At 35.1% G+C, this 12,508-nt stretch overlaps 2 protein-coding genes across 6 annotated transcripts; one reads left to right on the top strand and one right to left on the bottom strand.

The window, feature by feature from the left end:
- Window positions 1-360: 360 nt before the first annotated feature.
- On the top strand, window positions 361-4,396 carry LOC130992347 (uncharacterized). Of its 5 annotated transcripts, none has more exons than XM_057916950.1 (7): window positions 361-1,115; window positions 1,707-2,008; window positions 2,256-2,933; window positions 3,269-3,397; window positions 3,635-3,838; window positions 3,932-4,126; window positions 4,210-4,348. In XM_057916950.1, the coding sequence occupies exons 1-7, from the start codon at window positions 848-850 to the stop codon at window positions 4,330-4,332; spliced, it is 1,899 nt and encodes a 632-aa protein (XP_057772933.1). In that variant the 5' UTR covers window positions 361-847; the 3' UTR covers window positions 4,333-4,348. The 5 variants fall into 5 exon arrangements, 2 of the variants coding, with proteins under 2 accessions (XP_057772933.1, XP_057772932.1); XR_009091274.1 differs by having other exon boundaries at window positions 366-1,115; window positions 3,945-4,126; window positions 4,210-4,396; XR_009091273.1 differs by having other exon boundaries at window positions 366-1,115; window positions 3,942-4,126; window positions 4,210-4,396.
- A 237-nt stretch (window positions 4,397-4,633) lies between these two features.
- LOC130992348 (uncharacterized) lies at window positions 4,634-9,838 on the bottom strand. Its single transcript, XM_057916952.1, has 7 exons — window positions 9,138-9,838; window positions 7,854-7,989; window positions 7,639-7,720; window positions 6,643-6,818; window positions 5,582-5,719; window positions 5,322-5,461; window positions 4,634-5,096 (listed from the first exon to the last, which is right to left on the bottom strand). Exons 1-7 carry the CDS (start codon window positions 9,253-9,255, stop codon window positions 4,816-4,818), a joined length of 1,071 nt encoding a protein of 356 aa, XP_057772935.1. The 5' UTR covers window positions 9,256-9,838; the 3' UTR covers window positions 4,634-4,815.
- Window positions 9,839-12,508: the final 2,670 nt, after the last annotated feature.

Here is a 12,508-nt window from a genome sequence, read left to right as displayed (position 1 = left end):
TTTATATATATAGGCGTGTGCATAGCACGCGCCTTCCCCAAACAACATCAGGTCGAGACGTCGACTTCTGCAATGGGTGACTCGATTTGTGAGTGATTTGAGTGGGGGCTATCGGGTCACCCACTGTGGGTGCTCTTAATAAAGTATGAGAGAGAATATAATAAAAGTGATAAAGTAGAAAAGAGAAGGTAATAATTATTATATGTGGGATGACCCAAAAAGAAATACGTGTCAAGATTTGTGGGCCGGAGGGATGGAGGGAGTATTCAATTATTTATAATTATCAGGTTATAAGTGTTATTTAAAATTTGAAGCTTATTAACTAAAACAGAAATTAAAGCTTAAAACGAAGAGCGCATCGGCGTACCGTTACACTGCTTGAGTGGCTGTCAGTTGTCACTCTCTCTCTCTCTCACACACACACACACACCCCTTAAAACAACATCAATTTTTAAAAACGAAACACACTGATATGCACTTTCTCTCTCACGCACAGAGACAATCACAAGAATCCGACGACAGAATATTTGAATACAGAAGAAAACGCAGAGAAGATTCAGTCTCCATCTTCTGTCCTTCATTTTCCTGCTTGAACTCTGTGAAAATGAGAATATGAAAAAAATCTTAGGATCAATCAATTGATTGCATCGCCTACAGTCGTCCACGGCGTTAACGCGAAATCACCGGCCGTCGATTCGACGCCGGGAGATGACCATTGCGACGCCTTCACGTCCAGATACATTCGCTCCTCCTCGATTCCTGATTTACTTCCACAATCGCATTGCATGCGGACTTACCTGAGCATCTCCCCGATTCGATTGAGGATTCTTCAATTTTTGAGTCGAAAATGGCGATGAAGGGCGGTTGGTGGCTGGAGAAATTGAGGAGGGGCGTGCGGACGGCGTATTTCGTGGTGGTGATGGTGGCGTCTCTGCTGGCGGTGTCGCTGCCGCTGGTGGTGTCCGTTTGCGACGCCGTTCTGCCTTGTTTGCTGATTCCGAGCTTCACGTGCGTCGGATGTGTTAGTATTAAGGAGCATTTGCAGAGATATGCGTTCAGGAGCTCGCTTGTGGATATTCCTGTTGTTTCCATTGTCAGATCTCTCATCATCCTGTGTAAGTTTGCTCTTTCTGCTTTTCAGTCGTTGTGTGTTAACTAGTTATTGGTTGAGTGAAGCATGGATTGTTGAATATACGAGAAATTGCATTCCATCGAAGAATTAGTGATTGACTGTTGCTAATAGAATTTCAGTATTAGATCTGATTGCTTTCTAGTGTTGCTCGGTAGATATTAGTTTTGCACTGTTCAATAACTAGAAGTGTGGAATATCACATTTGAGTGAGTTTTTCTTGTGAAGAGTTTCAGTTCTTATATTTGCTTTCTTTCCAAATCTTTCTCTTAGCTCATTGAGGTCTCAATTAATGAAAGCCATAGTTTTTTTTTTTCACTTGTTTGTTATGAATGGACCTTACCTGGATTCAATTAAATTTGATTGTTTATTATTAAATTGCTTTATTATTAAATTTGATTTGCTTATAAGCTATAGCCAAATGATACTTTACAAATACTATAAATATATTGAATCTATAACCATGTTTTATGTATATGTTAAAATGAACTTACATTTACTGTTTAGAAGATTGACCACACGACCTTTAACTTCTTAACAATGATATGGTTGTTCCGGATTTCTTGTGTGATGACAGGTGCATATTCCATTTGCGATTTACAGGCATTGTCGCACGGGTCCTATCTAGGCACTGTAACATTCTGCTCGTTCATTTCGATACTGCTTCTTTCCTTCAAGGCTTGTGTTTTCACTATCAATTCTCAATTTGAGCAAGAATCTTCTCTTTCAAGAAAGAGGCTCCATCTGAAGAAGTCCTGGGGAATGCCCGTCTTGTTTCTCTCTTCTGTAGTATTTGCTCTGGGACACATTGTTGTTGCCTATCATACAAGCTGCAAAGCTAGGAGGAAACTTATGTTCCACCGTGGTGATCTAGAAGCAGTAAGTACATCAAATAACTTCTCTTTACATTGTAACCTTCTTATTGTTTTCTTCTACAATCGAAAGTAAATTATAGGTGAACTAATCTCAGGTTGATCTATTTAGTTCAGTTTGTTCTTTTGAAAGATTGAGCTGGAAAATCTATAGCTTGCATATTGTCCAATACACTAAAATTTGTAAATTATGGTTTTTATGCAAGTTGCATTTGCTTCACTGGACTTCAGCTAATCCATCACCTGATCATCAGGTCCTTTCTTGCAAAATGATTTTCTCCACATATCAGAAAGTTCCACGCTCTCCCACACCATCGGCTGGGAAATCTTTCAGAAGTGATGTTGAAACGAGGAGAAAAGCACCAGGCTCTGTTCGTGATAAAGGGCAACTTCCAGTTAGTTTACTTGCTGATGTAGACAGCTTATTCATTTCTTGTCAAGGGTTGATTGTTCATTACAAGCTAAGCATGCCAGGATCACCTTCCCGTTCCTTGTCCTTGGAAACCTCTTTTCATCATCCATCGCTTAGTACACCACTAAAAAACCATCTTAATATTCAAAGAAGCGTCAGTAATACATTTCATAGCAGCACCTTGGCTCTCTATACACCACTCCTTGCCAGCTCTCCAACTTCCCCAACGTCTGAAGATGTGCCTATTCTGTGCTTAAATGAAAATTCCGAGGGCCTGAGCATACTGGGTTCTCCACAAATGGAACAAGACATGGTGACAAGTGAACAATTTGGGATTGTTTTGGTGCATGGCTTTGGAGGAGGAGTTTTCTCATGGAGAAAGGTAATGGGCCCTCTTGCCAGGCAAATTGGTTGTACAGTAGCTGCTTTTGATAGACCTGGATGGGGCTTGACATCAAGGCCATGTCAAAAGGACTGGGAGGAAAATCCATTAACTAATCCTTTCAAGATTGACAATCAGGTAAGTGATTGCTGTTATGCTTATGCATTACACTTTAATGTCTATATCAGATGCTGAACACTTGCTTAGATGTCTACTCTGTTACTGCTTAAATTAGTTTGTTGTGTCTGTGTCGCCTTATCGTTCTATCTTGTGGCACTAAAGACATAGATATGTTTTAACAGTGTAATACAAATTGGATATATATACATCATCTGAATATGCACGAATAGTCAAGACATGTAATGTGAAACTTTCATGTGCCTAAATTGAATGATGCATCTTTTATGTTTTCAAACAGTATGTTTATTGTTGTTATTTTGAGCATCACTTCAGCAGTTAATGTTCTTTTTCAGGCGGACCTGCTTATTTCCTTTTGCTTGGAAATGGGATTCTCCTCAGTCGTGATTGTTGGACACGATGATGGAGGACTTCTTGCACTGAAGGTTGCACAAAAAGTTCAGTTATCAGAAATTTCCATGAAGGTGAGTTGGCTACGTATAAACCTACTTTTGCATGTCAAGTTAATCAAAAGACAGTTTTGAGCATCACAGAAGTTTCAATAGTAGAAGTCATCTCTGGGCTTTCTTAGGAGATCAAGTAGTAACTAGAGTGCATGCAATTTATCAATATATTGTGGAGGACGATCCTTGATTTTGATCGAAAAACTATGAAGGCTGATTGCTAACACAAAACGTATTTTTCTATGTCATGCCGCACAGCTTGAAATAAAGGGGGTCATACTACTAAATGTAAGCCTGTCGAGAGAATTGGTTCCAGCCTTTGCCAGAATACTTCTACGCACTTCGCTTGGAAAAAAGCAGTTGGTGCGGCCTCTTCTCCGGACAGAAATTACCCAAGTGGTGAATCGACGTGCTTGGTATGACGAAACCAAGTTAACAACTGAAGTTCTAAGCCTTTACAAGGTAATGCATTTTACTAGCCTAGTATTCTGCAGTGCACCACCAAAGTTCAACACAATTTATTGTTTTGTTGTGCTTAACTATATCAGGCCCCAGTTGCACGTAGAAGGTTGGGACGAGGCACTTCATGAAATCGGAAAACTATCAAACGAGACAGTCTTATCCCCGCAAGACATGGCATTGATGCTGAAATCTGTTGAAATTTTGCCGGTTCTAGTTATAGCTGGTGCTGAAGACGCACTTGTCCCACTAAAATCTGCTCAAACTATGGCTTCCAAACTTGTAAATTCTGTAAGTTCCATCCTTTTCCATTTTTACCATACACGGATTAATATATTCTGAGATGAGAAATATCTTATTATTTAACGTTGCAGAGACTGGTTGCAATATCTGGTTGTGGCCACCTTCCGCACGAGGAATGCCCCAAGGCGCTGCTTGCGGCAATCTCACCCTTCATTTCTAGGCTTTTAGTCAGAGTAGAGTCGCATAGCAGCTAGGTCTTTCATGTTTTCATCTTATTTGAGTGACTTTTTGCTTCAACTATTCCATCTTTTTCTTCAATATTTTTGCCCAAGCCTTTAAGAAGTTAACAAAAAAACTCCAACTACAATAAACGTTTTGCCCAAAGCCTTTAAAAGTTGACAAAAAACTCCCAACCAGAGAAAGAAGGCTTGCGAGTATTTTCACAGTTTATTTCATACTCCTTATTAGAAGGGATCGGATAAATTTTCCTAACCAGAGAAAACAGAAAGGATTTTTCAACACAAAGTATAGCGATTCAACGAGAGAGAAAAAAGATGGGGGATTCAATCACATTTTACTCTTAAGATCATTCGATCAAAGACAAAAAGGATTAAGCTCTATGTTTATTGCAAAAGATCATCAAGCATCGAACTTTTTACGCCACCCTTACAAACCTTCGCTGCTGGTCCGGCAAAAAACTACAACACACACACAAAAGGAAAACATATAATCTTAACCTAGTCAGCCTCCGATTCCTTCTGGTTAGTTGGCTTATCGCTCACATCATTTGTGTCGTGTTCAGATATTTGGACATTTTCAATCTGGTGAGCAACTTGATCCACATCTTTGAAACTCGGCCTGTGTGTATTGGCGACACCAGATGTTTCCTCCTCGGTGTTGTTCAGAGGAGCGGTCTGCCATATCCTAATAGTTCCATCTTCAGATCCAGAGGCATAAGATTCGCCACCTGGTGAGAAACGCACGCAGTGCACTGGACCATGGTGTCCTTTGTTGCAACCTGGACATGACCAAGTGAGAATCGTGTGACTCGGCAAATGTCTAAAATACTAGTATATCAGAAGAAATAACAGAAAATACTTACTAAAACTAAGAACAGTGCCTATTGCCTTAAAACACCATTAAACCAATCAATATGAAGGGAATCACAATTGCAGAAATAAGAAAAGAAGCAAAAACAAAAAAGTATCTGCTGAAATATACACAAAATTAAACCGAACTTTACCAATTTCAACTCCTGTATGGAAATCAAACACATGAACCCACATGTCTTCTCCACCAGCAATGAACTTGTTGCCATACTTTGGTTCCATCGAAGCTGATTCTACAATGCAGGGCATTTCATAACTCTTTACCAATCCAAAGCTGTTAAAAGAAGTGTCCACTCATTATAATACATGCTAAATCAATAAAAAAAATCACCAAGACAGTTCGGCAAATGCTGTTAAAAATAAAATAAATAACAAACAAACAAACAAAACGTACTGATTCGCATCCCAAAATTTTACACTTGTTCCATCAGCAGTTGTTATATAGCGACCATCTTGACTCACTTCAGCACTTGTTACAGAAGCCTTGGTGTCCAGTGTCCGAACAATTGTGCCAGTTCTCACATCCCATAACCTATGAGCAATCAGCTTTCACATGTTAGATACTACAAATATGTAACAAAATCAACATAAGAACAATGAAAATTTAAGAAATTGCTGGAAATCAGAACAAACATGGATCAACAGAAACATTAATTAATAAGAAAAATGTCCAAGATAAAAATTGTGAAAGAGAGAAATACATGCGGGATAATGCAAAAACATGAAAAATCTAGACCAAGGGACGTGCGCTGTGAGAAAATGGTAAAGACAAAAATCGGTGCAAAATCAGGATGGAATCCGATTAGCATCTGGAGAATTATCAGTGCAAAATAATAAGCTTCTTTGCATCACATGGATTCTGATATACATATATCTAGAAATGCAGGCTGCAAATTGGTGCTGAACTACTGGAGAAATTCAAAAGACATACTTGGTAATAATCCAATCAATAAGAAATATTAAACAGTAAAACTCATAGAGAAGCTAAAAGTGTTTGTTTCCTCAACCATTGAATTTTAATTGATGGACAGATGCAAATTGCATATGAATTATTAGAGATTGTATTATTACCCTTATGGATATGACAATTTGATGTATTAGGACAAGGTGACATAAATGAAACAAAATAAGCATCTGGAGAATTATCTCCACCAATTAGCATCTGAAAAATTAAGTGGGGGCATTACGGATTAAGTTAATGGTGAAACATATACTAATACAATTTAGACTTGCAATGTTGGGAAGTAAATAAACAATGCTTTGTGCCCCAATTTAAAAATCATAACTTCAACCTTTCAGATATTGCATACAAACTGGACACTGACCTGTGGAGGGTTGGACAGTACTTGACAGCAGCATATAGTACTCAAGTTCAAAGTAATCATCATTCATCAACAAAATTCTACAAGTATCAATAACAAAAAAAATAAAAATTACTTGCACACTATCGCATACCTCACACCACCCATATCAGTACATGAACCTAAGATAGTCTGATCACTGTGGAGCCAAGAAATCGTCCTCACAGAACCAGGAGACTTTTCGATCTCCCTAGGAGGAGCATCAGGCTTATTCAGATCAAATATGCGGACAACTTTTTCCATTCCCCCAGTTAAAAGCAAGTGGGTATCCTGCAAATTGATTAAAACAATTCAAGTCAGCACAATCTGTAGAATATTAGATGCTATAAATATCTTGTAGCATATAATTCAATCTTATGTCATATGGACATACTGCAAGAGGGGTCTGGATCCAGTTATGACACTCAGACCCTTCATTTAAGAGTTCCCATTTCCAGTATTAATTGTTTATCAGAGGTATGGGTATGAGAAACTTCACACTAAAAATTGATGCTCCATAAGTAATGTAGCAAATTTGGGCCAACATGGGGGATTTTGCAGACTTCCTGTAACTATTTTGCATCCAGCTTGTTAATATAATGTTATGTTGTACATTTTTGAGCATGTATATTTGCATAAACACATTGTTCATATGTGTATAAAGTTATATACCACTGTATCATATCTGTAACCTGATTCTGGATATCTTTTGACTTGATATGCACGTATCCTAAATTTTAAAAATTAAGAAGCTGGGACTTAATATGCACGTATCCTAAATTTTAAAAATTAAGAAGCTGAGCAATTCAAAAATTATTGCTCAGGGAAGTCACAACAGTATGATAGGCAAACCCGCTGACCAACCAGATGAAAAAAAAGAACTATTCCAACATTTGCAGCATGCAATTGGATAAATCATTATGGATTGGGTTAATACTTCTGGTGGGTCCTAAATTATCTCCTCTTCAACCTATAGGTCTAAGATCAAAAACCGAAACATACACCCATAAAAATTCTCCGCTGAGAGACACATTACAATTTAATATTATTTTCACAAACGCCAAAAGGAAAATAATACCATTGAAAACAAAAGGACAAGTGAAATAAGTACCTCTGAGAAAGCACAGGCACGGACAATGTGCTTGTGCTCAAATGAATGCAGTTCATCCCCAGTTAACGCATCCCATAATTTCCTGCAACCAATGGCAGAATAAGGTACATAACTCTCTACTTGCTTTTTGTTGAAACTGTGATATCAACTGCTCACATATAGTACAAATTCCAATTGGATTATCAGAAAGGAAACATAAAAAATTCAACTCATACGCAGAAAAATCAGCAGATGCAGAGGCCGCACGCAGGGCTTGTTTATCCAGGCAACAGCTCCATACTGCACCTTTATGCCCTTGAAAGGTCCCAATCCAATCTCCTGTCTCTCCATTTCTCAACATTGGTGTCGAGTCTGAAAAGTGATGTCAATGCGGGTTAGTATTTCACGGAAGCTTCACTTAACATATTTTAATTCAGTAGGAGTCTTGGCCTCAAATTAATCTCAAGTGTTCTTTTTTAAGATTCTAAATGCATGAATTCCACATCATGGAGAAACATCGATGTGCAGCAGAATAACTGTTCTAGTATACGGTTTCGAGACTAATTTCTAAACCTTAATTCCCTAGCGCAACTACATAAAGGCTGCACAAACTATCAGAAGATATGCACAGAAGATATTTGATATAATTAATAAAGTTCCTTTCCTCTTAAGATGACAGGACAGATTAAATTTCAATTTCATAAATGTAGAAGATGCTTTCCGAACCCATTGTACATAACTTTTCAGCTACAACCAGATACAACAATGTTTGGAAGAATGAAGTTGCGTCTTAACAACATTATTAACATGGCGTTGATTTATTTTACAGGCCCTTAACACGTGAAGATAAAGGGATAACACCATAAAACAGCAAAATGATATGCTGAGCAATTTTAATTCACAAAAACTCTTTAGGGTTCCTCCACAACTAATCACATCAACAAACATATACCTCATGAAGTTTAGTACACTCGTGCAGCGAAAAGTATCATAACAGAAATTGTTTTTACAATATACAACATTCATCAAAATTGGCCTATCAACAAGAAAATCAAAATACTCACCCTACATTTTAACTTTTACACACTACTACAAAGAACTCCGTTACAATACATGCCTTGTTTGTATACTTCAACAGTTAACCACTTTCAAGAGAATGAGTCCTCTTACATTGTAAAAGATACACTTTCAAAATTCATATTGTGCAACAACCGAGTGAGTGAAGAGTCACAAACACACTGAAGGGAAGAAAATGTCATTTCCAGGAATGTTCGTACAAGGGGCAAAAACAATGGATGGAGAGTCAAAAGTGTTCCTCAGGGGTTCTTATTCTTATTTTTCAGATTGCTACTTGCTTAAAGCATTTTCCACACGGATCAATCGTGATCAGGATATTGGCATAATTGAATATTTTGACCAGAAAAAATAAGAAATTCACACATAATTAATCTGTGCCACCTAGCTAATGAAGAAGCACCATAATCAAGCGACATATTTCATCGAAAGGTATGCATAGTTACCCTTGCTTGCACTAACAAGGAAGAACCCATCAGGCGTTACCGGACTGTAGAACAAATCAACAACAGGTCGTGAATGCCCATGGCAGACCAATGGGGCTACAACCTTCTTCTTATCCATTCCTGAAATTCCCCTAAATTTGCCCCAATAATAACTTCTGTTTTCCTTGGTAAACAAAAAATATTCAAAAACAACAGCAAATGAGCGCTACTCCCCCGATCACAGTTCCAGGCACCACATTCAATCGTAAATTGCGACAATTGACACCCAAAAATACGCCCAATTGCCTCGGGAAAAAAGGTGACTTCTTATATAACAACGAAAATGTTCTCTTTTTGGGGGTATCAGATTGGAAACGAATTACAGCATAAAATCGAGCAAAACTCAACAAATCATAAATATATGTAAGACAAAATACTATCTCTCGCTGTATGTATATGCAGTGGCGGCAATGAACACAGGTGCGAAACCCTAATCTTTTGAAAAATTGTAATCGGTTGAAATTCTGCGCCGGATCCACACCTCCTAACCCTAGATAGATCAAATTTATTCGTTAATTTGGTAAAAATTAGAAATATTACAAAAATAATTACTAAGGAAATGGAAACAATTCCATAGGTGCAAAACTGGGGTATAGGGCTAGGCGCAAGAATGTTAGACGTGCCCTAGTTTATTTATATACACAATTTTCCAAATATTTTCCGTTTTTCGCTCACCTCTTTATTCTTTATTTTGTGTGTCTCCTCACTTTGCAATCCAAGGACCTCGTCTTTGAACAAATTAAACAACCGGACCTTCGTGAGTAGAGTTGTACTCTCTCTGTCCCACTCCAAATGTCTCCTTTATTTTGAACACAGAGATTAAGAAATATATATAAATACATAAAAGTGGGTTGGTGAAAATTATTTAAATATTAAATATAGAAAGAGTGTGTATTGCAAAAAAAAATGAGATATTTGAAATGGAACAACCCAAAATAAAAAATGAAACATTTAGAGTGGGACGGAGAGACTAATATAGAAAATCAAGCCAAATCGAACTAAAGCACAACATTATCAAATTGAAGATAAAATAATTAAAAGCATTATTAGGCAAGGCACAAAATGAGACATCAAAGTTTTTTTTTTTTTGACTTGGGGGAGTTGGGGAGGGGGAGCAGTGGGGTTTGAACGCGGGACCTCACTGTTCACACACAGTGAGATTGCACCGCTTGGTATCCACTTGAGGACATGAGACATCAAAGTTGAGATGAAGAATGTGTGTATTGATTTATTGGTAAAATGATTAATATTTTTTGAAAAAAAAAAAAAAAAAACTCGTGTTTGAGTTCATTGTCGCGTCATCAATAACCAAAAAAGCATGCATTAGTGAAACTACTAAAATAATCACTAGAAATTGCTCCACAAATTATATCTCCATAAAAAAGGGCGTTAAGTTATGAAGTTTGTGTATAAATGGGCTAATAAGGCCAGAAAGATATGGCTATAATTTGTGTAGCCTGTTTGCCTGTGTTTACATTTGCATGGAGATTTTTGAAAAGTGGTTCAAAAATATACAAAAGTTGTTCACATTAGTAGTTTCATTAATGTGCACATATGACGCACATGATATGCTATTTCTTATCATTAATCAAAATTTTAGATTAGATTTTTATGCAAATTCATATTTATAAATTCCAGTATTCAGAAATTGCCTAACGTGCCTAAAATACAATAATAAAAGAAAAATGAGAGAGATTAAAAGAAAAGGAAAAATGGGCTAATTGGGAAGAGCACCCACACCGGGCTCTATTTCTTATCTCGAGGCGTCATTCTTAGAATCCACAACGATGTTGCACCCGCTGGCTCGAGCAGCGGCCCAAAGGTCCGCACCGGGTGCAAAGAGGGATGAAGAAAGCTCGTGCATAGCACGCGTCATTTATTAAAAAAATATATATGTTCAAAAAGAATAACGAATCTTTCAGTCGATTTATAATTTTATTTTTAAAATTTAGCCGTTACAAACGACTCTTTTACATTTTTTTTTAATTTAAAATTCATCTATAAATATTACTATTACTTCATTCATTTCATTTCTCACATCAAATTCAATTCATACTTCTCATTGGGCTCGATTTGGTACAATTCAACCATAATTAAATTATTATAATTATATTTTAACTATTGTAATGTTCTTTTAATTAGCATTTGCAAGCAGTATTTTAACTATTATAATTATGAAAAATATTTTTATAGTTATATAAAATTACCAATTTAATTATTATATTTACAAAAAATAATAAAAAATTAATTTTAACTAAATATATTTGAGCTAAATATTAAAAAAAATAAGAATTCACAATAATAAAAAATGATATTATGAAAAGGCAAAACAAATAAGTTGAAAATGAAAATGAAAATAAAAAAGAACTAAAAAATATATTTGTATAGAAAAAGATGAGAGAGAAGAGAGAATTTTTTTAAAATTTATTCTTTAAATAAATATACTTTTAATATTTTAAATCAAGTATTTTTATAAAATAGATCAAATTAAAGCTCTTATCGTGATATTTAATTTGATATGCATATTAAATATTTATAATCGGTGGAATTTCACAATTTTAAAATGAAATAAAATAAAACAAAAATAAGAAGATAAAAAAATATATAATTTATAAATAAACTTTCAATTTTATTATAACTACAAAATTGCACTCATTTTTTAAATAAACTAGCATTTGCACCCCGTGCAATGCACGGGAAATATTTTTATATTTCTACATTTATATAAAATTGATAACAACTCAATATCACATTTCTACATATAATAAAAAAAATTAACTTTAACTAATTAAATATATTTATTGAATATTGAAAAAAAAAAGAATCCACAATAATAAAAAAAATGATATTATGTAAATAAAAAAAATAAGTTAAAAAAATTAAAAATTTAAACAATTAAAAAAATTATTCAAAAAAAAATGAGAGGAGAGATAATTTTTAAAAATTTTAATTTTTAAATAAATATAAATTTTATATTATAAATAAAATATATCAAATTAAAGTTCTTATCACAATCTTTAATTTAATATGCATATTAAATATTTTATAATTAAACGAATTTCAAAAATTTTGAAAGTTCAAAAATTTTGAAAGGAACAAACAAAGAAATTAAAAGATAAAGAAAAAGAAAATAAAACCCTTTTTATAGATTCTAGAACTGTAAATAAACATTTGTTAGAAATGTGAGTTAGTTGACTTAAATATTTTAATATTTTATTTTAAATTATGAATCGTAAAAAAAAAAGTTTACAAAATTAAAAAATAATGAAAAATGAATTAAAGAATAGATTTAGTAAAAAAAAGATGAGAGAGGAGAGAGAAATTTTTAAAAT

Source organism: Salvia miltiorrhiza, chromosome 7, assembly GCF_028751815.1.
Source record: "Salvia miltiorrhiza cultivar Shanhuang (shh) chromosome 7, IMPLAD_Smil_shh, whole genome shotgun sequence".
In the NCBI taxonomy this organism is placed as follows: Eukaryota; Viridiplantae; Streptophyta; class Magnoliopsida; order Lamiales; family Lamiaceae; genus Salvia; species Salvia miltiorrhiza.
The sequence above is the reverse complement of the archived record's forward strand: the minus strand, read 5'-3'. Positions and strand labels throughout refer to the sequence as shown.